Raw genomic sequence first — 25,073 nt, 5'->3', positions numbered from 1 at the left:
AGACCCTTGTTTGTTTTTCTTGTGGGGTGCAATGGGCGAGAATCATATATGTGCATGGTGCTAGTACGTAGTAAAAACAACAGTGTTTTATGTCCATAGATCCACTGATGTCCTATCTTGCTCCCTATGCTTTCTATGCTACGCAGTGATACCTTGGACATTATGCCCCACGCCCGTTGCTTCAAAGCCAGTATTCCTCTCTCCTCCCAAGAACCACTCCAGCAGACCATAGTCCAGCACATGTACAGTACCCAAAGCACATCCAAGTACAGACTGCCGTCTATATAGCCATAAACGCCCTTCCTCCTTTGTTGCACATCATAAAGCCTCGATTTTCCGCTTAGTCGGACAGACACTACCAGATAACGACTTATGATAAGGGTGAGTGATATCACATGATCCAGGTCTCCAAAACGTTTTGGGGGGGGGGGGGTCAACGCCTGCATATATAGTTTTGATCAAAGACACAACTAAGGTGCGGTTTAGATATGGGCCATATCTACATGTACTACATGTACTATTCCCTAGCTTCTACCCTTGATAAGTCATAGGTCAATAACAGGCTGGGAGAAACGATAGATAGTCTAGTGCTCGGTACTCATGGAGGATGATGTAGATGATTATGTAGTTTGCTCTATGAAGTGGGTACTCATTGCTCATGAAGAGTGTATGCATGCTGTGGTATCTGGACAGATACTACATGTAGTATCTACTATACTATAACAAGTTTCGCGCGCTAAACCAGCCGAATCCTACATACGTAGATCCCATCCAGCCCTAACCATAAGGTGGGGGGAAGGAGGAGAGAGAGGGGAGACCCAAATTATGGGCGAGCTGTAGCTAAATTGGGATAATCAAGCTGACAAATAAATTTTGGAAAAAAAAAAAAAAGAAAAAAAAAACGTGAAATAAATACACAAAAAGTGATTCCTGCGGTCATACACCCTCCACGGCGGTCTGAGGCCCGACTAGCAGCCCCGTCTCCCGTGGATGGGTTAATACTCCCACAGCACCACTCCCACCCCCGGAGTTGAACCCCACAACCTTTCGGTTGCGGTGGTTCGTCAACCCACACGGTGTAGCTGAACAAGGCATCTACCCACTAGACTACCCGCCGCACAACTGTCAACGGCCGGGAAGTAATACTTAAGGGAGCGAGAGCAGAGCGGGCTAGGGAGATACTTAACCCTGAAATCGTAATCTACTACCAACCCACTGGGCACCCTCTTGTATACATTGATGAAGCAATGTTATATACGTTTAAGTATATGCTGTGCGCAAGTATGTACTTACCTGTACCCACTGTTTTCTTTTCTCTTTGATGTACTGCAGTTAAAGTTATCTGATACTGGTGTAAATATGGGGTCGACAGTACTACTGGCCATATAATTCTCACTATAAGAGTCGTTGGTATCAATGGGTATTAAAAAGTAGCTTAATCCACTCCATTGACAATGGACTAGCTGGATTCGATTCATCTAAATCTATTGTAATCCGTATTTCACCTACACACACGCACGCACGCACGCACAATCCAATAGGACACTTTATATATGCATTGACTGACCACATGTTGCTATGATATCGAGAAAAAAAACCAGTCATCTACAGCATCTACATACAAACGTACCCCATGCATCCCACAGTACACAAAAACACACACCACACACAGACACACAAACACAAAAAAAACAAGAAAGAAAAAAAAACCTCCAAATGTTGCGCGCTATAATTCCAAACATGTAGTCAGAAATATATAAAAATAAAGTAAAATAAAAAAGTCTTTTTTTTCTTCTCTTTCTTTCCTAAACACACACACACGCTCACTCACTCACTCACTCACTACTGTTCTGTCCATACACACGTACACTAAAAAAAAAGAAAGGTTTTAAAGCAATACGCCCCACGTACGCCCAAGCCCAAGCCCACGCCCACGCCCACGCCCGCATTTTTCTGTACCCCCCCCCCCCCCTCTCCACTTACCCGCCTCCTACCTCTACACCGCGGCAGCGGCGGTGAAGAAAGAGCTAAAAGACCTCCAAATAGGCCTCTAGCAGGCGGGCGAGAGACCTCATGATGCTGTAAAATGATATATAATAAATAATCCTCCCCCCAAATTCTAGGCCTGTACCTTGCCCGCCCCCGCCCTTGCCCTGCCCTCTAGAGAGTGGTAATATGGGAATAGAAAGCATGCAATAACCCCATCAATTGCTTTTGTTGTGGGGGAGGGGGCCGCCGCCACCGCTGCTGCTGCTGTAGGTACTGACTGACTGACTGACTGGATTGTTCTGGAAGAAAACGAGCAAGCAAGCAAGCAATGCAATGCAATCTGTAAAAAAAAATCTCCCAGCGCCGAATAGTAACACATCACACACAAGTAAAAGAAAAAATCCCTATCCACAAAAGAAAAAAGAACCAAAAAAGGCAAAACCAACAAAGACTCCAGGCTATCATACGTTTTTTCCCACATCTCTCTCACACAACACCCCACGGCGGCTGATTCTTTTTTTAATAAAAAAAACGGGATAACACAAAAAAAAGCAAGAAGAAAAGGAAGGAAGAGAGTTCTAGACTCTTATAGCTTACTACGAATGCCCTCCAGCCTAAACTTTACATCCTTCAAGACCTTTGACGTCGGCTTCCAATTCTCAAACTGCTCCAGCAGCTGCATGCACTCCTCCTGCAGCCTATTCCTGACATGCGGCTCCTCCAGCATGCCCCTCATGCTCCAGGGCAGAAAGAACGGGTTATTCGTATTCGTCGGCAGCTCAAAGGGCTCCACCTTCATCTCCACGCCCTCACACTCCGTCGTCTCGAGCGCATGGCGAACGCCCAGGCTGTAGCAAACACCACTCATGTAAGAATCAATGACCACAATGGCTGGAAAAGGAAATGCACTTACTCATACACCTGCACATCATCATAAATCCTCGAGTGTCCCTCACCGCCATACAAGCTCCCTGCCAACGGATTACTCAGCTCCCTAACAAGCCCATGGTCCGAGACGCCCTGGTTCCTCAACTTCATCGCAAAGCCCACCAGATGGCTCAAAAAGTCCGGCGCATGCACCCGCCCGTCCACAAACACGGCCCGGAAGATATACGGATGCGTGACGTTCGCAAACGTCGACGACTCCAGCGGCACCAGCTGGTCGTCGATGCTCCCCACATACAGCACCCGCACGTTGTGCCGCAGGATCACCTCCAGCGCCTGTATGTACTTCTGCGACGGCGCGCTGTCGGGCTTCTGGAACTCAAACAGCTCCTTCGCCGAGCCCGTCAGGATCGTGGTCGGGAGGTGGTAGAACGGGCCTAAGTTGATCCCCGCCATTGCCGTGAAGCCCACCCGTGCCTTCTCCTTCACGCAGCCTTCCTCAATGAGCCGTGCCAGGAGCTGGACGCCCACAACCACGCCCTGCGAGTGCGCCGCCATCAGGACGAAATCTGCGTTCTTGACATGATCCATCCAGTTTGATAGCAGCTTCCATAGCGTCTCCACCCTGTCGGCTACCTTACCTTCTCCCTCGAGGGCAATCTTCTCAATCTCAACCTCCACGTTGTTCTTCTCGGCCCAGCGCTTGATGGCGCCAGCGGCGGAGTTGGCAAAGCGTATAGACGTCCCCGTAGGCTCGCCCAGCACCGTCCGCACCAGCCGCATCGGGAAAAAGCCATGCACACCTATCGCCACTGCCTTTTTGATGCGCAGTGGCGCCGGAGCAAGATATAAGTGTTTCTTTGGGGGAGGGGGTTGGTTCTTGAAAAGCGGGACCTGGCTCTTCAACACCTTGGTTACCTGGCAGAGCATAGATGGCTGGCGCATCTTGTGGTAGCACGATTCAAACTCGGGGAATACATGATTGGCCGGTGAGGTTTTGCTGGGTGTCTTTGGCACCGTAGTAGAAGCCGAAGCCGCCGCCGGCTGTGGAGTAACTGGTACAACAGTGGCGGCTGTAGACATGCTGGCATCTGACTTTTTGGGGGTGATCGGACGGGACTCTTCCCGCAGATTACTGACCGAGCGAGCGACCTTGGGCTCATTGACCGGCGCCGGAGGTGGGACAGGAATTGGCGCAGGTACATCCTTCACCTTTGCCTTCTGAGGATTTGATGCCGAAGGAGTGTTAGCCACCGCCAATTGGCCCACCGTCGTCGTACTGCTGGCATTGCTATCCAGCGCGGGGTTGGTAGGCTTCGACCGATCCCTCGACCAGAATGCCCAACCCGACGAGGCCCTAGTAGGAGCCGCACTTGTCGAGCTGACCGTTTCCGTGGCACTAGGCATTAGCGAAAGAGGCGCCGATGGATCTACATGAGCCCCTAGCAGATGCGTCTCAGACTGTTTTGCGGCAATCTCTACTGTAGGGGCAGCAGGAACTACAGGTTCAGATCGTGCAGCTGCTTGAGCGGCAGACGAACTTGACTCTGGTGGTACTTGCTCCAGTACCGTCTCTGCAGGTTCCGCCGGAGCCTCCTGGACACTCTGAACTGTTTCAGGATTTGGCCCGCCTCCCCAGAACCCAAACCACGACCTTGGCCTCTCCTTGACCTTATTATCCGCCGCCCCGTCTAACGCCGGCACCTCCGTCGTCTGTGGGGGAATTGGGTCCGGCGTCGGCTCCCGAACCGGCGGAGGAGGGGGAGGGGGCGTTGGCAATCGAGGTGGTGGTGGCGGCGGCGGAGTAGGTTCCCTTGCGACCACAACATCCACAACTGGGGCTTCCTCTGGCTGCACTTCTGGCACCTCCGACTTTGGAGCCGGCGGAGCCTGCGTTTCTGGCGGCGGCCCATACCCGTACCACCATCCAAACCAATACGATCCCGCGGCAGGTGCGGGTGCAGGTTGTTGTGCCGCGGAGGCGTCCGACGTTTCATTGTTCTCGCTGCCCTCCACCGCGTCCTTACTATCTCCCTGTGTCTCCGTAGCTTCGGCCTCGGAAGGATGCAGTGATGGGGCTCTCGTCGATGGGGTTGCCGATTTTGCGGCCATGTCTGATGGCGTGGTGGTAGTAGCTGCTGGAACAGACGAATTCTGGGTCTCCTCTTCCCGGGCTGGTGCACTCGTCTTTCCGTGTTTGATTGATGGTGTTGGGCTCTTTGTGGATGTTCCCGAGATGTGTTCTGACGCTACGCTGGTGACGGGTGCGGACTTTTTGCTCCCGCTTCGAGGCCAAGTACCGGTTCGTAGGAACCACCGCGATGTCGGTTTCTGGAGGGGAAGGTTGCGGATGTTTTAGCAAACGATTGCCTCACTATCTTCTATCTCCGGAGGGAAACGCGAGGAAAAAGGGAAAGGAGAAAAAAGAAAAGAAAGAGAAGCGGAAGAAAGAAGCAAAAAGGAGGGCAAGAAGAAGAAGATGTGTGACACAACAACAATAGCTAGGCCGTTATCATACGTACTTCAACGTCATTCGCGGGTAAATCTGTATTCTGTCCGCTGCTACCGCCGCCCCGTATTGTCGACGGTGTGGACGTCGACGTCGATGCCGGCTGGTTTTGTAGCTGCTGCTGCCGCTTCTGCTGCTTCTGCGTCTTTGAGGAGGAGGACTGATCAGTAACAGCGGTGGCTGGGGATTTAGATGAAGATGCAGACACAGATGGCGGGTCCGCATCTTTGGGCGCCGCCGCGGGGGTGCTAGTCCGTGCTGGTGAGACCTTGCTGCTGCTGCTGTGGACGTGTAGATTGGACCCGCTAGTGCCTGTTGCTGGTAACGAGGATTTCCCGGAAGCATGGACGGTCGATACCGCGGGCGCCGGGGAGGTGGGCGATTTCGACGACGACGATGAGGGGCCGAGAGCTTGGAGCGCGTGGGGAAGGGGAGCTTTGCCTTCTTTTTTGTGCCGGCCATGGAGACGGAGGGCGCGGGGGGGGGGGGGGTAAGTTAAGGGATGAGGAGAAGGAGGAGGGGGGGCGGTTATGGTTGTGAGGAAGAGGCGGGAACTGATGATAAAGCAACTATAGTTGTATGTATGTATAGGGTATTGAATGTAGGATATAGATATGTAGGATAAGGAGAGGAAGGAGGAAGGTTATGAAAAGACACAAACAAAGCTGCGGTGTAGCTTCTATTGTAGGTAGCTAGCTAGTGAAAAAAAAAACTGTAGCTGCCGTGCTTTTTTTTTTTTTTTTGGGGGGGGGGGTGGCGGCGAGGGAAGGGAGATCTAGAAGTGAAGAAGGAAAAGAGAAAAAAATAAATAAACACAAAAGGTCTGGAGGTTTACTGTAGTTACTCTAGTCTCCTCTTCTCTACTGCTTGCCAGTGCTTGCCCTGCTGCTGTCTCTACTCCGCTAACTTTGATGTGCTTGCCTGCTTGCCTGCAGACACGCCAGCCAGCCAGCCAACGAACGTGAAGTCGAAGCCACTAGATTTACACCTAGTGCTGCACGTGTAACCTATCTAAAAGTATTCGGGAAATATCAAAGACGCAGTGTGGAAGAAAAAAAAAACCACTGTCTGTATGTAGCTGTCTGTATCCAGCCTGTACCTACTCTACCCGTAGAGTCGTTATGTATCATGTACTGACCGCCGACAAGCATCACACAGCCGGTAAATCTGGCTTGCAACAACGGCGGGCCCTTTCCTTTTCCCTGGACGGTGGAACGCCTTGGAACCTGAAGATTGGGAATGTGTGTGGTGTGTGTGGTGTGTGTGGTGGTGTGGGTGCGTGGGTGTAAGTATGTGTGTGTGGTGGGCGGCGGCGGGTGTGTGTGGTTACTGTTGTGGTTGCTGTGGTGTTGTAACTACCACCGCCACACCCACCCGTAACCACAGCATCACTCACTCGCTACCTCACTCGCTACCTCAACGTCCCTCAACCGCCACCCCCCCACCCCCGACCTCTCACTCTCGCTCGCTCTCTCTTCCCCGCTAACCCACCGTAGCCACCAAGCTTTCCTTAGTCGGCACCGCTAGTCCACGTCTACTCACTCACCTGCAGCGCACGCGCCACGTGTTCCTGCTCACGATGTCAGTTTTCCCTTCCCTTCTCTTCTCCTTCCATCCTCTACGGGCCGGCCCTGATCAGAGCAACTCCCAACGCCTCCACCCAGCGCATCTGGAAAGGGGCAACGTTATTGCTGGGCTGGCTAGGTAGCTGGTCCGGACATGAATTCTCGGGCCGATCATGCGATATACTTCCGCGCCATCTCAAGTTCGGAATTAAATCGATGTAGCAGGCAGGCAGAGGCAGGCAGAGGCAGGTACGTATGTATGGAGTGCTTGCTGGCTGCAGTGTCTGGGAAATCCACCCCCAACAATGCTACATACATACACACAGGTTACAGGTTACAGGTTACATGGGCGGTGGGTTACTCTACGAGTCTGCTCGGAGGCTACTTATATGATGTATGTACATGTAGGTACCGTGTCACATGAGCAGCTCTGGAGCACGAGTGATATTATATGATCAATTCGAATTCAACCCAATTAACCCCCCAATTCCCATATGCATTCCCATTACACCACCACACAGAAAGAAAGTTAACCACCGCTACAATTACAATTACTATACACCCCCCATATCCCCTCCTCCCCTCCTCCCCTCCCCTCCCTCTCTTCCCTAAAACCCACTACGCCCACAGCGCCCTCTCACTCCTACAAAACTCCCTCATCACCACCGACATGAACGAAATCTCCCTCGAGTCCAAGTCCAGCTCAAACACCCCGGCCCCCAGCATCCTCATGCCCACCTCCCTCCCCACCGCGCCAAAATACACCTCCTCCGGCACCGCCCCCTCCCTCAGCAGCAGCGCAATAATGCGCCCCCCGGCCCAGTGGTAGGCCTGGCCCGGATGCAGCATCTTAGCGTTCTCCAGGCGGCGCTTGGCGTCGCGGAAGTACTTCCTGCGCACATCTATGCATGTTTGTTAGCAACGGACACTCAATTCGCAGGGTGACGGGGGGAGGTAGGAGAGAGGGGGGGGGGGGGGGTTACTGTCGAAAGTCTCGTGGTGTCCCGCGCGCGCAAGGTTCTTGAGGATGCTGCTCTCGAGGTCGCGCGGGAAGAGGTCCATCCCGTCGGCTCTGGGGGCCGGGGCACGGGTATTGGCGGGGCGGCGCAGCGAGCGGGAGAGCTCGGCGTTGCTGGTGGCGACGTGGAAGTCGTGGGCGGCTTCGAGACTTGCTACGCGGGCGGCGAGAGGGGGGAAGGTGACTGCTTTTCGTCAGTGGATGCGGGAGAGGGATGGGAGGAGGGGGAAGCATACAGGCGTTGCTGCCCGTGGCGATGCTGACGGCTTCGGTGCCCGTCAGCTTGGTGCCGGAGTAGGTCCTGACGGCGTCGGGGGTGGCATGCAGACGCTGGGCGCCGCTGGCGGCGGTGGTGGTGGTGCGGAGGAGCGTACGGGCTGCTGAGGTGGTGTGTTTGTAGGACATTATGGGTTGTTGTTTGTAATTAAGTAGAAGAAGTAGAGGTTTATAGAAGAATTAAAAACGAGTAGAAAATTGCGTCGAAGTTGATATGTGTAGTGTGGTGGTGGGCGAGAAATGGAATGGAATGGAGAAAAAAAATTAAAGGTCTATGTTACAAGGAAGGGAAAACCTGGTCGAGCGCCCTAAGCCTTTATATGTATGGGCGAGCACCACCACCACGACCACCGGCCCGTTATCGTGAACCCAGCTCTCCAATACTAAATATACGCCCTCTTCCCTTCCATCACATCGCATCAGCTCCTTATCGATCGGGGCAGGTCCACTAATCATCCACTCGTGCTCTCTCATCCTCTACGCAGGGGCCGGGGGGGGGCCGGGGAGGAGGACCAGAGTAAGACGTGCTAGCTACGTAAGGGGGCGAGACGAGTCGAGTCCGACTCTCGCTTCTCAGCCTCATAGGACAGGAGGATCGTGAGGTCGGTGGGTGCGCTTCGACATTCTACAATTCCCCCCCCGGCCCAGCTATCTACAATACGCACATGACCCCCCGGCCCAACACAACTCTCGCTGTTGTTGGGAGGGTTGAATTATTAATATTTCCCTAGTCGGCTAGAAACGGCCGCGGTGGGTGTATGTGTGTGCTACTTTAACTTATCCTCCTATCTGAAAGCTTCCATCCTCTCCTATCGGGCTGGTACGTGGCAGGGGAGGAGGGTAGTTATCTGATTACGGGGCCCTGGCAGGCATTGAGTTTTGAGTGGAGGTGTGTTGGATCGTGGAGATAAGTACCTACATGCGGTTGCGGTAAGCTGCTGTGAGCCTCCGATTAGCCGCCGCGGCTCTGTTCTGCTCTGCTCTGTCCTGCATTGATTATCTCCATACATTCCTTCCTCTGGAGTCTACATACAAGAGATATCATTGAATTCGCTTATCCACTGCACCCAGAGTAGAGTACTCTACTCTACCTGAGTTCGCAATTCAAACCTCGCGTGTCCCATCCCCATTCCCACACCCCACAAGCCCGAGGACCTACATACCCCAACAAATCCAAACGCATCCAAAGCTCGAGGTCAGTCTGTATGTCGGTGGAGAACGACGGATAAGCGCATACCCACGGCGAATATAAACAACGATGCCGTCACCACCCCCCTTCTGTGTGGTTACCATTACCACCCATGAGCCCATAACGCCATCCATACCCGTGTCTGCGAAATCGAACGCTCAACCCGGTTCCTCTTTAACTCTGGGCTGGGACCAAGTGCTGTCAAGTGGCCCATTCTGCCAAGGCGTATTTGCCATCACCAGGTCCGGCCATGCTTTTGGAGTGGTACATGGTTACATGGTTGCACTGGTATGTAGGGTTGGCTCGGAGGATTTAATCGTTTGTCCTGCTCTACCAGGGATTTGGAGGGAGGGAGGGGTCTGTCTTTTGGGGAGTGATCTGCATGGCCGCTACAACCACTACAACCACCACAAGACAGGACAGGGCAAGGCGCGATAATACGTAAAACTAGCTTCGGAGGTATCATTATCCTTGTCCTTGTCTGATACGCGATATTATAAGCTTTCTTTCGTTCCTTGCGCAATTGCACTGTCTCTGAGCTACGGCTCTCACTGTTGCGTAATGGTAGCGAGTGATACTGCATGACGCAGTGTGAACCCAGCATGTGTGCGAGCAATTGCGCCGCCCGAAAATAGCTGCCATCTGGCTACATGTATGTACATGTATGCATATAGTGTATCCGTCACGCGGGTGATTCATGGCATAGCGAACTACTAGTACCAGCATACGGTAAATTATAATAATTATAATCTGTATGCCTAGGCCTACATATCTAACTCTAGACTCCCGACTCCCCTTAGCTACTACGTATCTAGTACTAGACAATCCAATCACTACAAGTTTGCTTTATAATTTATATCCAACCAATTCCCCCCGTTCTACGCCCAAAGCTTAGACGCCCACGGTACGACTCTATCGTTACTTAAGATCCGACACCCCCCGCCAGATCTAGAGATGAAGCTGTATGAAGCTCCATCTAGAGAGGTATTATGTACTTGAAAGTGTATCCACACACAATTACGCCCTGCGGTGATCAGAGATAAGTATATGCATGCCTCGTCTCAATTCCAAACACAGAGCCCGAGTTCCCCCCTTCCCCGGCCGGGGATACACGCCAAGCCCCACGACCAACCAGCTACTCCTAGACACTATGTAGTTCCTGATATATGTGGTAAAAACCAGCGTTATCACTACATGTATTTATCAAGATAAAAGAAACAACTAGCCGGCTCGATGCGGAGGGTTTGTGGTTTGTGGGAAGAGGACTCTGGGATCATAAGCTAGGTATGTAATCTCGTTACATATATGTAGCTAGCAACGAGACTAGGGGAGATCAATGTATTGATTAATGTATATATACGTAGTAGCTACATGTATGTACCTGCTATCAAGGCTTTGTGGATGCATATAACTGCTTCCCCGTAAAGTGTTTCTAATATCGACTTCTCAATTGCTACCACTGTGGTCCACGAGGATCCTACGATACCACCCATGTATAAACAACGCAAGCATCAGAGACGGGGGTTCCAAGCTTCTACAGGTGTCCCACGACCGTAAAGTACATATATAAACAAAATAAACTATAAAGACAGATGCATAAATCATTCTCTAGCTACATGTAGTAATCTTCCACAGTGCGTTCTTCATGGTATCAGAAGCTATGTATCCGCAAGGAGGTATCCTTACAGTTCAGGTAGGAACAATAAATCAACAGGGCCAAGCCAGTTCCTCCAAGCACGCCCGGTATTATTTACAGCCCCCAAACACCCACGGGCAAATAGTCTCGCATTTCCCTGCACCACTTGACTCCCGAGAACCCTTGATCTTCTTGCAGGGCCGTGGGGAACCCAGGTTATGCATATAGGGTTAGAATATTGGCTCGAGTGATATCCTATGAAGCAAGTACGCGGGTTTCATAAATGGGGGTCTGTTATTCTTAACTCATCCACGTAGGATCTGGAATGTGAATATTTACAGAAAATTTAATGCTACTGTTATTATAGCGTCATCTGGGACTGAAAGTTTGGATAATTAATTTTTTTTCTCTTTCGTTTACTGACTGAGTGTGGTATATCGAGATACGGGTTAAGATTAGCGACAGTGCAACTTTACGGTTGAGCTTGCATGAGATGCGCTCTAGCTAGCTAGCTAGGCCAGCGAAGAAGAGCTCCAATTGAGATATTCCAAACTCACAGCCTCCTCCTAACATTGCTCATCCTGTCCGCTGCCGCCCTCTGCGCCGCGGCCGGGGACATCACGGCTGCAGCAGCTCTCGCTTCCAACACCTGCACCCTCGCCTCCAGCAGGCGTATCCTCTCCGCATCCACATTCGCCTGGCCCACCGATCTCCCAGCAGCTCTCTGCGCATTAACTGTCGCCGCAGCAGTGGTGGCAGCAGTGGTAGCGGCCGCCAGCTCCTCCTTCGCAACGACGGCAGCCATCCTCAGCAGCTCGATCGTGAAGTCCCCGCCCTTGGACAGCAGGGCCTCCATGTCCTCGCAGGCCATGAGGCACTCTAGCTGCTTGACGGCAAAGCGGCACACGACGGTGCGGATGGTGTCGCCGCTGCGGGTGTGTGCGTAGACGTAGTCGATCAGGTCGACTGCGTCGGTGGTTGCGGTGGCAGCATCGTCGTTGTTGGGGGTGCGCCAGTGGGGGCATCGAGTGCCTGCGCGAGGCGGGTGAGCGTGAGCTGGCGGAGGCCGGGGACGTCTTTGTAGTCGGCGAGGGCGTAGAGCTGGGCGTGAGGGAGGAGGGTGTGCGGCTCGGAGGAGTAGGTGGCAATGTAGAGGTACTGGAGGAAGCGGGCAACGGTGGGGCCGTCCCAGTCAGGGAGGTCGATTTGTTGGGTGGTTGACTCTTTCCACGGGCCGGTGAGGGCACAGTTTAGTGGTGGGGAGTGGGCGAGGAGGGTGGCACTGTGGACGGAGAAGTGGGCGGTGCCGTTGGCAGCGGTGACGGCGATTAAGGGTGAGGAGAGGATGGTGGGGTTGTTGCTGAGGTTGCTTGATTTAGTTAGCTGGTGGTGTGCTAAGGAGTGAGGGGTTGGGGAATTCAAGAATAGATACCTCGGTGGTTCGGACGCCATGATAAGATGGGGTGGTGGTTATTGTTGTTGTTGTGATGCTATGATGGTTTTTTTGGTTGTGGAAAGGTCGTGGTGGTTGTGGGGGTGTGAGATGAGGTGAGTGGGAGAGGGAAGACTTGATTGACACATTGACCATGCAGGCTGCGGGTTGTAGACAGCGCCGGCGCACGTCTGAAAACTTCTGCCCAAAGCTACTCTACCCACATACTGGGGCTGACATCATGCATGAGAGACTAATGCGATCTCTTCGCAAGTAGGAAGCCTAATTGATTTCCCCATGCATCCCGTCCTCGCCTGAATCAATCCCTTGCAGGTTCGACCAGAGTATGCCAGCTCGGTACCATAAAACGGATGTGGCCCCCACTTCCATGACAGACAGGTGCTATTATTCTCAGCCTTGAAATTCATCTTGGCACTGCTGTGCACCTTAGTATTCAACCTTTGTAATTATGCCTAGTAGATATCCGGCTTACACTTACTGTTTCAGATTCGATCTATATATATCCATGGGCTGGAGACTCGACGAGGCTGCCTGCGGATGCTTTCCTGTGGAACCTGAGGTCTCGATCCATATCGATGCTATTTATGCTTCCTGCCAAGCCTCGTGACTTCCGAGTGATATATTATGATTCTAAATTGCATTCTAGTCAACGACCAAGACATGATTATATCACCATGATGGAGTGATTTTTACCGTCTGCAGACCATCATATGGACACATGCCACGAACAAGGTTTGAAGTACTGTGGATTGAGTGATAGGTCGATTCGAGGAAGCTACTGCAGAATCTGTAGACGTTTAGTTTCATCGGAAGTGATATTGGAGCATAAAAAAATAGACGAATAGAACCTAGTTACTGGGTATGTGAGCTGACAAATTAGCAAAAAGGAAGAAACGGATATGGAGTCCCTCTTTGAGTCACAGTCAGAAAACAACTTGTCTCAAAGACAAGAAAGACTGCAGGTAACTTGAAGCCCTCGAATAATTATATATAACTCGCTTGGGACTATGAAGGATCGAGGAGCTGAGGCAAAAGGTGTGTTGAAAATTTTTAATAGGTCACGGATTTATGAGAGACTGAAAAGGATCGAGTTTGTGTGATTAGATTCAAGAAGAAACGAGAGAAGAAGGAACAGGCACGTTTTATAGTTAACAAAGTCGTGATGAACAGGTATCATCAAGACAACTAAACTCGTTGTCTTGACACGTACACAGTGCTAATAACAGGTAGCAGAGGCTGTAAAAACAACAGAACGCAAATGGAGGCTTAGGGAGAAACAAAGTGTTTGTGTGAGCTATCTGAACACCGTATTGATATAGTTCAAATTAATAAAAGTTAAATGTCCCTCACAATAATTATTGCTGTATCTCAATAAACTAGCTTTTATCCCTACTATATTGGGGGTTTACACCGTGAACTAAACAAACCCTACAGCTATATATTTTACAACACGTATCCGTTCTTTATATTATAATTGACAGTTCTAGATCCGTCTCTGTTATCTATATACACTACGAAAAAACGGGATGAAATTACTACCATAGTATTGAGGGATTTTAAGAATTAAACCAGCATTATAATGCCAAGTATAAAGGGTTCTCAGCTTTATAATTTAGTTGATTCACTTATAGTTATATTTTCCTGGTAATTTGAACTAAAAAATAGAGTAAATCAGTTTGTGTGACGACGATGGGTGGGGAACCTACGGCTGCCTGGCTGCTCGACCACCTCGCGATGTTTCGAGGTTAAAACTGCAAGCAATGCAGCCCCGCAGTTCTTTTTTGCTTGAAAGAAGAAGAAGAAGAAGAAGAAGCTTATCTCCCAGACAAGAACTCCACCCCGTATAAGACAGCATGTCTCAATTGGTTGCAAATCACGGTCAGAATCGACACTTCAAGCAAACCCACCACCACAGAATCAAGCCAAATGAACTCCAGATAGACCCCCCCCAAAAAAAAAAGAAAACCCCCCCAATAAACAAAAAACCCTTCAGGCCCTTCAGAGCACTCCCAACCCCTCCAGTCCCCCCAAAGAAAAATTTCAATGCAAGGAGCCGTTGCCATGCATGAAAAGTTTCAACCCCCAAGCAAGCCCGCTCGTGCAACGATCGCCGCCTGGCCGCACCTCCCTCTCGCCGAGACAAGCCCGCTTTTTGCAAAAATTTTTTTTTTTTTCGCGACACCTCACACACTATTTATCTCTCTCTTCCTGCCTCTCTTCTTCGCTTTCTCCATTTCCCTTTCTCCACAACACTCTCTTCGCCATCAAATAAGCAGCCCTCATCAACACCAGACAGATATAAAGATGAATTTGGGTTGGTTTGTACGTATCTCTTACACCCACACCAAGATGGAAGAAAAGAAGAAATAAAAAAAAAATGCTAACACATAACCATTAGTCCAAGTTTAATTTCGAGCAGTTCCGTGCTCCAAAGCCCATACTGCCTACAAATGGCCACGCTGCGACCTCTCAGCCCAGCCCCATCCTAACTACTGTGCTCTCAGCCAGCACGACTGATCAGCAAATGCCGAGGGCCGGCAATATCGGCTCACAGTTCAGCGATAAAGCCAAAATATATGGTTTCGCGTCCGGAATCATGATCGTATTGTGCGTCGTCACATTTGCCGCCGCATACTCTATACTTGTGCGACCCATTAACGATGCCGAGCCATATCCCACCGATATTATGGACGGTATTCCTGAAGATATCAATATGGTAACCATGACCATTCTCCCCTTTCATGGCGGTATTGGTTTCGGCGGGCACTACACCACTCAAGACACTGAGTAAGTATTCCATTTTATCCATCTATCCACAATCCTGATAAAAAAATACCAACTGATCATACTAACCCAGTCTCCTACATCTAAGATCTATGACCAGTATGGTTTTGGCAGCCAACACAGCCAATGCACACGCTCTTTCCGGATCCCTCGACCAAGACGCCATTACCGCTACCGGAACTTTGACTCTTGGGACCCAGATCTTTGTTCTGGTCGACTCCACGATCGCTGCCCAGGCCCTAACTGGCACCGATCTGTACGCTCCATTGTTGACGGACACCTCTTATGCTCCTACCCCCGCCGGGACACCGCAGCACAAGCCTAACAACAATTTCTGTGTCAATGGCAACGATGCAACTGGGATCGGTCCATGCACTACGTTTTCTACTACACCTACTATCAAGGTTCCCGATGTTGTTTTGCCGGCCTGAGTGCGAGTAACGTCCATGCAAATAGTACATGTTGATAGAGTTTTAGGTAAGCCTCTCTGTAATTGACGCCTAAGATATTTGCTTGTTGCGCACAAAGCTAACAATATGTTTTTTTTAAAGATCCCTAGTATGATTTTTGATTGTAAAAGTTATATTCAAGGTAATTGGGTAGATAGGGTTTTGTCTGCAGTGTCGTTGTAATTGGTACTGAAATTGAATCGGCTTTTCTTTCTTTAGAGCGTCCTTTTTTGAACTGTCTTTGAGTCTTTTTTAAACAGCTTACTCAGTCGTTAATTAAAAGGTCGGAAAATTTAGTAAGCATTTGGTTGCAGCGATATCCGACCATTTTATTAACGCGCGAGTATATTAGGTCGTCTTTTCATCGGTTCATTTTTTTTTTTTTTTTAGGCAGCCTTTCCTTTGGAATGTCTTTCAAAGTTATTTGTTTTCATGAATTATCACTCGCCCGTCTTGATTGGCATAGCGGCAATATGTAAATTGTATCTTTTTTGGTATTGTTTAAAAAAGATTGATGTAAATTCCCTTTTAAAACTCCTCTGGTATTCCGATGGGGTGACCGAATAATAAGACGACCCATGCACAAGATAAATAGAAAAAAAATCCAAAGAAAAGAAAAAGTACCCCTCGCTGACTAATTTGTTACCACAAATAAATCCAATTGTTCAATAAATAGCAGTTCTGATAGTCTAGGTACCATACCCAAACGGCCCATTTACTAAAAAAAAGAAACTCTTTCAAAAGTCCATTTGCTCCTATGAAGCCTCGGTTTCCGCCTTTGCGCCCTCCTCACCGCTCTTGAACGACTTGTGCGCCGAGTGCTTCTTGTAGTAGTAGTTTTGCTGCGCTGGCTTCAGATCCTCGGGCAGTGATTCCAGAGCCCTTGCCAAGATTGCATCAATACTCTTCTGGTTGCTCCCGTCACGATTCCAAATCATGATCAGATGCGAGTTGAAACGAACACTGATCGACACACCACAGATATCGTCACCTTCACACCACATTAGCCACTATCATCCCAACCACCGCAGAAAAAAACACAATGTACTCACCACGCTCCACAACCTCTTGCAATATCTCACCAATGGCCATCATAAGTACCTCCTTCCAGAACTCCTGCGAGTTCGCCTTTGGCACACGGAAGGTCCACGCTCCGCCCGTCATATTTCGTGGGTCCTCCCTGGAGAGTGAAGTTGTGTAAGCGTCAATCCCATTATCACACATCATAGAGTGGGAGCGTGGGGTTGAGGCTTACCAGATGGGCTTCACATTCTTCTTGAAAAGGTGCAGCGAGTCGCGCAGCGGCAGCGTCGAGAACGGCGTGTTGTTATACACCTGCCAGAAGCTCTGCACGGTGCTGATCTGCGCGATCTCCTTCAGTTGGTCTTCCCAGTCCTGCTCTGTCGGGTTAGGGTTTGCCGTGTGTCTGTGTTCACAGATAAAGTGTTAGATATTGCTTTCCTCACACATACTCCGACTTCTACGACGGCATAATGCAGGGAGGGAGGATTGTGTATATGTACTTGGGTGGTTCAACCGACCTGTCGTGCCAGAAGACCCACTCGTGTCGTAGCGGGTAGGGCCGTAGCTTCTTCAGCATGGTCATACGCAGCTCTGCACGCTTCTCGCCGCTGACGCTGGTGGTCGTGGGCGTGCTGCCATTCACCTGGAGTGCTGGAGCTTCCGACGACGGAGGAGGGGATGCTGCTGTTGTGGTAGCCATGGTGGTGGTGGTGTGATGTTGTTTCTTTTTGGAAAGATCTGTCGAGGGAGAATGGGATTGGGTGGTCGAAACAAGAGATCTAGGAATTGGGCTGCAACAAAGAAAAAGACGACTGAGCTGACTTTGCTGTCGTAAGGAAGGTAGGTATGTAGGTAATAGCAATAGGAAGTAGGCAATAGATTAAAATATATTATTTAAGGTATCTCTAGGAGTAGCTGTAGAAAATATATAGCTATTATATTGATGGGCCGGGCCTGGGGACGCAGAGAAGAGAAGAGAAAGCAAGCAAGGAAGCAATAGAATAGAGCTGGACAGTGACAGAAGGGAAGAGATGTCAGAGAACGGGGGGGAAGACAGCAGAGTATATATTTGGCCTTCAGTCAGTCAGGAAGCAAACCAGTACACCCTGGCCATTCCCTTCCCTTCTCTTCACTTCGCCATGGTCCCACCGATCGGCGGTTGGGGATTAGTTAGTGCTAGTGAGGGGCACGCCTGGACGGCGGGGGGACGGAACGGGGCGTGTGACAACAACAGAACAGCCCTTTTTTTCGTTTCACATGCCCAGGGCCACAGTACAGTGAGCATCATCTAGAATATCTATTTGCTAACGGCATCCAACCCCTGGGTTGGGTGATGATGATAGACGGTAGTGGTGGTGCTTGATGAGGGAGAGAGCGCTTGGGGAAGAGAACGCAGCGAGACGCGTACCACAGTGGAGATCTCTTCAATCTCTCACTTCCCCGGTTTCAACTTGACGAATTGGCCGTTTGATGTGCGGAGAACCTGGCTCTGGGGGGCCAATCCTTCGGGAAGGCTAGCTGCCTAATTTTGCCGAGATCCGGGTTGGGTGAGGCCCCGAAAGCTGTGTGGATCGGGCCGGGATCGGAGGAACTGAGGGCTCGGAGATCTGATCACTCGTCTTGCCCTTGGTGCTCTGAGTGAGTGGGCTGGTTGGGCTTTGTTTTGAGGCTACAGGAAAGTGCTTTACTCTAGAAATGAAACATATGGATGTTTCCTCTCACTTTGCGGCACCCCAGCTTATAATCAATATAAAGTCATCTACGTAGGATGCCGCTTGCTGCATAGTGGAGCACCGGGGTACATAGAGATGCTCGCCATGCGCAGTGCAGCGCAGAACAGTTCTTAAAATAACACCATTTAGGCTCCGAACACTAGTACTAGCAGTTGTACTACTACTCTAGCTGAGGCCAAAAAAACTCCCCTAAGAACTTTTTCCCCCAACTCACCCAAAACCCCAAAACCTCAACTCACCTGGAGAAAAAAACACACTCCAAAATGCCACGCAAAGACTCAGAAACTCTCCCCGCCATCTTCCTCCACCCAGAATCCAATGGCGACTCTGAAGAACCCCAATTCACCGTCTCCACGACCCCCGCCACGGCGCCGCAGAACAAGCCCAAAATAGCACCCATGCCACCCTCGTCAGATTGTATGTACCCCCCCCCCCCTCGCCTCCCAGTCCCCCACTACTCTACGGTGCCGCACGTGCTGACCTGACCTGACCTGACGGGCGCCGGTGACAGTGCTTTCCCGCCTCAATGCGTTTCTGCCCGCCATCTCTGCAGCGAACCGGGACCTGGAAGGCGAGATCGCCGCTGGAACAATCGCGCAGAGGAACATTGAGAATGTGAGCGAGAAGGAGGAGGCTTACATTGAAATGGTGAGTTACATAAGTATTGCGATGCGCTTCGGGTTACGGTGGTGGTGGACCTGGCGGAAAAAGCTCACGCATGGATACTAACGTCCAGATGCGCTCCTGTAGAATCTCGGCCTCGGCGTCCTCAAGCAAATAGATCCAAACAACCCCGACGAGTCCGAGTCAGAGTCCGAGGAGGAGGAGGAGAAGGAGAAGGATAGCGACGCGGGGGCAAAAGCGGAAGAGAAGGATATCCTCGGGAAGCTGCTGCAGCGTCCCGCTCGCGGAAAGCCAGGGATACAAGAGGTGGAGGATCAGGCGCCGAGTGTCAAGAGGGACGATGATGATATGGACATTGATCCATTGGAGAAAAGATAGAAGGTAGAGAACTCTTCAATTTATTTGTAAATCATTTTTAGGTATATTAGTCTGGGGTATAGGTTTTCCTTTTCTTCTCTCTTAAACAGTTTTAAAACGTATCTACATTACTTTTTAACGTTGGTTCTTGGATATAAGCTATATATAAATGCTTTTCAACGTGATATCGCCCACACGCACATAATCTCATCAGTCTAACACCTGTACCCAGCCCACAAACCCCCACCGTCCCAAAAACCCTACATCCAGAAAAAAGAAGATTACCAGAAACCAGAAAGAATTAATGGACCCATTACAAAAAGCAGTCTACATAGTCACAAACATCTAAACCTCCTTAACTCTGCACTGCCATCCACCAGAACCCTGGTCAAGCAATGGCAAACTGGCACCCAGACACCACCCAAGTTCGTTGCCCTTGATCTTCTTCGCGATCTTGACTTCGCGGTCCAAAGGCATTTCGTATCCAGTGTGCAGGAGCGCAAGCATGAAACTCAAGTCGAGACAGTATTCAGGCCTGTCCCTAAGTTCTTCCATGGCGTCGGGGATAGAGTTGAATACGTCCCATGCCTTCTCGCCAGCGCACACTTTAGCGGTAGTCTCGCGCATTTCCTTGAGTGTGAACGAATCCGGGAGACCAAGAGGACGAGCGCGATCATAGAAGTAAGAAAAGATATAGATATCCTCTTTGGCGAATGTGCGCTCTAGAGGTGGCTGATGGATACCATTGAACGAGCATGGGGTGAGCGAGCATTTCTCATCTTTCTTGAGAATTTGCTCTGCGAGGAAACGGCATTGTGTCATGGATGGCTCAGCAGGGCCAGTCATGTTCACCTTGACAATCTCCTTGGTGTCCTTCATTTCAATCTCGACTTCGCGGATCATTCCAGGGATAATGCAAGGGTTTACAATAGGCTTTTCGTTCCATGCCTGGCCAAGTTCAGCAATCTTTGCCTGCGCAACAAACTGGTGAATTGCTTTGCGGGCCTCCATAAGCCCGTAACCGAGATGAGAATGCTGGTAAAGGTCAAAGTGACGACCGCCAAACTTGAGTTCATATTTGTGGTCGCCAGGGGCGAGATGGGCGGGCATGCCACCTCCAATGGAGGGGAAGGTTGGCTCAAAGACAATCTGTGTTGAACCACCGCCAAGATCAAAAATGGCTGCAGTAGGAGTATCTTCAATGGTGCCAATCTTTCCAAGAAGGTAGTTGGTAGTGATCCATGCGTAGACACCTATGGATTGTTAGAACTTGATCTTTGGCAATTTGCGAAACTGAACTTCTGAGGATATACCTTCATCCTTTCCTTCCATAATTTCGATACCGCTTCCTGCAACGACTGGGAACGGATACTTTGTTTCAAGTCTGGTTCTAACCGCGTCCAAAATCTTTTGACTTTTTTCGGGGCCCAACAATCGCAGACCGGCGGTAGCCTTGACAGCAACTGGTGAACAGCCTCTAAGCTTTTCGGGAACAGACGCAACTGCTACATCCATCAATACATCCAAGCTCATCGCAGCCTCTTCTGCCTTCTCCTTGAACGATGAAAGGCCAGGTTGAATCATCTTAAAATCTTCGTTTTCGAGTTCGGGAGTTTCGCCACAGTTGTTGAATCGGTAGACGTGGACACGCGAACCGGTAGAGCCGGCATCGATCATGATAGCATATTGTACAATTGGTTTATTTGGTGAACTGGATCTTGTGCATTTTGAAGTCCCGGATGAGGGATCAAGGGCAACCTGTCCATTTCCTCCCGCTGCTGCTGCTGCTCCGTGTGTACTACCGGATGCTTAAAGGAAATCAGCACCTATGCCCCTCTAGCTGACATCAGAGGATTGAACTTACATGGGAGACTTCTGGGGGCTAGCAAAAAGAGTGCCAGGCAGAAGACGACCCCTATGGTCACTGTCTTGATCATTCGACTCGACATTGCAGGAAATCCTAGGGAAGATCCTGAACTTTGATGGCGACCCAGTTTTTCGTGTGGATCCGACGGACGAAGCTGTGATGAGATGCTGGAGGATCTCTGATGAGGGCGTTGGAAGGAGAAGTATGACCAGAGGGAGGGCCTTCTTCTCACGTTAGACATGGAAGAATATATATAAGGGATGCCAACGCTCGATGAAAGAAAAAACGAGTGTCGGGGAGTATTCTGCAGAACGGGGAAGTGTGGGTCAAAGGGACAAATGGCGAAAGCACACGAACAGCAGGTCTGTAAGGGGACAGACCAAGTGAGAGTAACGGGTTGGGAACAGAAAAGGGACGAAAGTACTCTTAGCCCAAGCCCGGGCCCCTATCTAGAGTAACAACATGTAAAACCTAGCTTGATAGCAACGTAGCTCTAAGGCTAGCTGCTGCAGGGGTAGAACATTTTTTCATTTAAAAGGTTACCCGGCCCGATGACATACCATACCGACCAAACATGGATCATGAGGCTCTAGCCTAGGAACATGTGCACGCAGGTAGAGTATATTCAGTTACAGTGCACACGGCTAGGGGAATTTAAATAAAAAGGTCTGGAAGCTTCTATCCTTATCCGTGGCGATAAGCTACGTATTTAAGAGATGCCCATGCAATCCACTCTGGGCGCATGTGCTTTTGTGGGCTGAGCTTGATGTGAGCTCTCGATCTCGTAGATTCAACACTGTATTTCGTCTCAATAAATTAACTCAACCATCATCATCTCCATCTTTGTCTTCATCATCGTCACCTGCTTCTTTGTCTTTGTTCTTGCTGCGACGATCATCCATCCATCTGTCAGTTTATTCAAACATCTGTTAGACAATTCACACATTACGCCATGGCAAATACTGAGCGTCCCGTTGAGCTCTATGTCTATGATCTATCTCAAGGTGAGCTCACCAAACATTCAGATGCACCGCATAATAGAGCTGACCTCGTTATTAGGGATGGCTAGACAGGTATGTTCTTCGCCTGTCCGGTTCAAATGCTGTTAGTGCAGTACTAACAGGCACATAGTTCTCTCTCGGACTCCTGGGAACTTTCATAGGTAAGTTCTTCTATGACGAGAGGATATCCTAATGGGGGAGCTAATTATCACCATTTTTCAGATGCCATTTACCACACCAGCATAGTCCTCGGGGGTCGTGAGTACTATTATGGTGTGCCAACCTCCATTCCAATGATCTATATGAAACAGCCCACTAAAGCCCATACAGGCCAGGGAATTCAGTTTTCGATTCCCGGGAGGACTCATCACGGAAACCCCATGGAGAAGATTCATCTCGGTGTAACTTCTCTCAACGATGAGATCTTCCTCGAATACCTCGATTCTCTCAAACCAATATACAGTCCTGAGGCTTACGACCTTTTCCAACACAACTGCAACAACTTTACAAATGACGTTGCACAATTTCTCTGCGGCCGTGGCATTCCCGACCACATCGTCTCACTTCCGCAGACTGTACTAAATACACCTTTCGGTCAAATGCTAAAGCCGCAGTTAGAACAAGCCATGCGCCCAATTACAACTGCGCCAACCCCACATGCGGCTTATACTCAAGCATCAAGAGATGCAGGTCAGCGCCCAGGAGCCTCTAAAGTTATTACTGCAAATTCACTTGCAGCGTTGGAGAAGGCTTTATCGTCCGCGGAAGCTTCGTGTGCCGTGGTATTCTTCACATCTTCTACATGTGGACCGTGTAGAAGTATATATCCGCGCTATGAAGAATTGGCCGCCGATGCGGGGAGTAGAGCGAAGCTCATCAAGTGTGATATTGGAGCTGCGCCTGATGCAGCATTGAGATATGAAATTAATAGCACCCCAACATTTGTGACCTTCCTAAAGGGTGAGAAAGTCGAGGAGTGGGTAGGCGCAAGCGAAAGGGATTTGCAGCAACGTGTGGACACTCTCTTGAGAATGGCTTATCCTCGTAAGTATCTTCTCGGATTTTACTCTAGAAATGAGCTAAACCCTTGGTTCAGCCCACCCGCACACGGATATCAAGCTTCCCATTACCTTAAGCACTCCCATGAAGCCGATAACATTCACCAAGGTCCCCCCCCTCGGCAAAGTCACCGAAAAGCTCGGGGATACTGGCAAAACCCCCATTATACAATCTATCTGCGACTTTATCGCAACTCGGAACAACAGCGGCGCCATTGAAGCTCATCTTCCAAATCTTTCAAACGTCGCAGCCCTCCTCCGCGAATCCTTCGAAGGACTTCCCGCGGATAAATTATTCCCTCTTATTGATCTTTTCCGTATTGTTCTTTCAGACGTGCGAGTTTCTGGTTGGTTTGCTGAGGAAAAGGGTACGTATACTCTTCACAGCCTATCACTCGATCTAACAGAACGAAAAATTTAGACACAACTACCATCAAAACTATGCTGTCCTATGCCAAAACCCAAGATATTCCCTATTCTCTGCGCCTAGTCACTCTTCAAGCCTCCTGTAATCTTTTTAGCTCTCCATTATTCGCTGCACACCTCACCTCGCCCGCTCTCTTGTCAGACCTCGTAAATTTGATCACCACCTCCCTTCTCGATCGCACCCATACTCCATGCCGTGTCGCCGCTTCCTCGCTCGTATTCAACTTGGCCACATACGCGCAGAAGCAGCGCTCACTGTACAACGAGGAAGTCCTCGGCGGAGTAAGCGTAGATATCCTAGCCAGCGTAGTCGAAGCCCTCAAAGCGGAGGAGGACAGTAAAGAGGTAGTCAAGGGCCTCGTGCTAAGTCTCGCACTCATGTGCTACTGCGTCCCGCTTGACGGGGAGGTAAAAGACTTCTTGGAGGCTCTCGAGGCGGGTGCTATCGTCAGGTCAAAGTGCGGAGGAGCGGGCTTGGGTGAGAAGGGGCTTTGCGAGGAGGTTGCTCGCCTTTTGGAGGCTTAGACTGTGGGAGGTAGTTTGGGTTGAAGGTACATGTAGCCTATAAACCGCAGTGATATCTTTTACATCATGGCCTGTACTTCAATCTTAGAGAGTTTGTGGTTTGGAATACAATCAGATTTTTTGTTTTGGTTTCAATCAGAATATACTCGTATCAACGCTGATGCTCTATGGGCATGCAAGTATTAGTATGTACTTTCACGAGCACTGTCACAAAAACGTGGTTAAGACAGAACCTCTTCTGTCGTTGAAATTCAAAGTATGGGACGGAACGACGACAGAAAGCCGTAGAGGGGAGATACTCAGCAGGCCCAGTTACCACTTCCAACCCAAGTCTGTGCAGAGTAAAACCTCTACAACCGCCCCACAAGTTATCCGCCGTTGAAGGTTGACTCGTTGCCCAACATCTGGAGACGAAGCTCATTCCCGTCCCAACCGCAGTGACCGTGTGCACAACAGTACATGTAGTTAGCATTGACTAGTGTAGAGTAAAAGCTGTTAAGCTGCTCGATAATGCTCTCCGGTTGCGCTGCTAGGTGAGTGTACTTACGCAGGTCCGATGTATTCTTGTTGATGAAAGCAAAGAGCTGTATGTTGCGAGGAAGTACATATGCAAAAGGAGGATGGTGGGGGGATGAGCAACAGCCCCTATATTCGGCCCCAACCATGGGGCGAGAGAAAATAAGATAGTTCAACCTGCGATTGTAAG

At 50.0% G+C, this 25,073-nt stretch overlaps 9 protein-coding genes across 9 annotated transcripts; 3 read left to right on the top strand and 6 right to left on the bottom strand.

The window, feature by feature from the left end:
• Nucleotides 1–2,160: 2,160 nt before the first annotated feature.
• On the bottom strand, nt 2,161–5,845 carry LAJ45_07465 (uncharacterized protein; the record flags this gene model as incomplete). Its single annotated transcript, XM_046117023.1, has 5 exons — nt 2,205–2,329; nt 2,587–2,837; nt 2,903–5,205; nt 5,397–5,688; nt 5,742–5,845. 5 exons carry the CDS (start codon nt 5,843–5,845, stop codon nt 2,205–2,207), a joined length of 3,075 nt encoding a protein of 1,024 aa, XP_045969668.1.
• A 1,721-nt stretch (nt 5,846–7,566) lies between these two features.
• Nucleotides 7,567–8,371, bottom strand: LAJ45_07464 (uncharacterized protein; the record flags this gene model as incomplete). The annotated part of the gene is made up of 3 exons (XM_046117022.1): nt 7,567–7,850; nt 7,932–8,150; nt 8,203–8,371. The coding sequence occupies 3 exons, from the start codon at nt 8,369–8,371 to the stop codon at nt 7,567–7,569; spliced, it is 672 nt and encodes a 223-aa protein (XP_045969667.1).
• A 3,249-nt stretch (nt 8,372–11,620) lies between these two features.
• On the bottom strand, nt 11,621–11,938 carry LAJ45_07463 (uncharacterized protein; the record flags this gene model as incomplete). The annotated part of the gene is made up of 1 exon (XM_046117021.1): nt 11,621–11,938. The coding sequence occupies one exon, from the start codon at nt 11,936–11,938 to the stop codon at nt 11,621–11,623; it is 318 nt and encodes a 105-aa protein (XP_045969666.1).
• Nucleotides 11,939–12,024: 86 nt separating this feature from the next.
• On the bottom strand, nt 12,025–12,519 carry LAJ45_07462 (uncharacterized protein; the record flags this gene model as incomplete). Its single annotated transcript, XM_046117020.1, has 2 exons — nt 12,025–12,436; nt 12,500–12,519. The coding sequence occupies 2 exons, from the start codon at nt 12,517–12,519 to the stop codon at nt 12,025–12,027; spliced, it is 432 nt and encodes a 143-aa protein (XP_045969665.1).
• Nucleotides 12,520–14,824: 2,305 nt separating this feature from the next.
• Nucleotides 14,825–15,735, top strand: LAJ45_07461 (uncharacterized protein; the record flags this gene model as incomplete). Its single annotated transcript, XM_046117019.1, has 3 exons — nt 14,825–14,842; nt 14,919–15,307; nt 15,393–15,735. The coding sequence occupies 3 exons, from the start codon at nt 14,825–14,827 to the stop codon at nt 15,733–15,735; spliced, it is 750 nt and encodes a 249-aa protein (XP_045969664.1).
• Nucleotides 15,736–16,508: 773 nt separating this feature from the next.
• Nucleotides 16,509–17,476, bottom strand: LAJ45_07460 (uncharacterized protein; the record flags this gene model as incomplete). The annotated part of the gene is made up of 4 exons (XM_046117018.1): nt 16,509–16,744; nt 16,806–16,933; nt 17,009–17,179; nt 17,295–17,476. The coding sequence occupies 4 exons, from the start codon at nt 17,474–17,476 to the stop codon at nt 16,509–16,511; spliced, it is 717 nt and encodes a 238-aa protein (XP_045969663.1).
• Nucleotides 17,477–18,772: 1,296 nt separating this feature from the next.
• LAJ45_07459 (uncharacterized protein) lies at nt 18,773–19,511 on the top strand (the record flags this gene model as incomplete). The annotated part of the gene is made up of 3 exons (XM_046117017.1): nt 18,773–18,926; nt 19,021–19,157; nt 19,260–19,511. 3 exons carry the CDS (start codon nt 18,773–18,775, stop codon nt 19,509–19,511), a joined length of 543 nt encoding a protein of 180 aa, XP_045969662.1.
• A 324-nt stretch (nt 19,512–19,835) lies between these two features.
• On the bottom strand, nt 19,836–21,439 carry LAJ45_07458 (uncharacterized protein; the record flags this gene model as incomplete). The annotated part of the gene is made up of 3 exons (XM_046117016.1): nt 19,836–20,743; nt 20,804–21,298; nt 21,355–21,439. 3 exons carry the CDS (start codon nt 21,437–21,439, stop codon nt 19,836–19,838), a joined length of 1,488 nt encoding a protein of 495 aa, XP_045969661.1.
• Nucleotides 21,440–22,309: 870 nt separating this feature from the next.
• On the top strand, nt 22,310–24,367 carry LAJ45_07457 (uncharacterized protein; the record flags this gene model as incomplete). The annotated part of the gene is made up of 7 exons (XM_046117015.1): nt 22,310–22,361; nt 22,417–22,430; nt 22,489–22,519; nt 22,581–22,631; nt 22,689–23,402; nt 23,455–23,784; nt 23,838–24,367. 7 exons carry the CDS (start codon nt 22,310–22,312, stop codon nt 24,365–24,367), a joined length of 1,722 nt encoding a protein of 573 aa, XP_045969660.1.
• Nucleotides 24,368–25,073: the final 706 nt, after the last annotated feature.

The sequence above is a fragment of the Morchella importuna genome (assembly GCF_003444635.1).
Source record: "Morchella importuna strain M04M26 chromosome Unknown Morimp01GS024, whole genome shotgun sequence".
Classification (NCBI taxonomy): domain Eukaryota; kingdom Fungi; phylum Ascomycota; class Pezizomycetes; order Pezizales; family Morchellaceae; genus Morchella; species Morchella importuna.
Note: the sequence above shows the minus strand (reverse complement) of the source record. Positions and strands in the feature narration are given on the sequence as shown.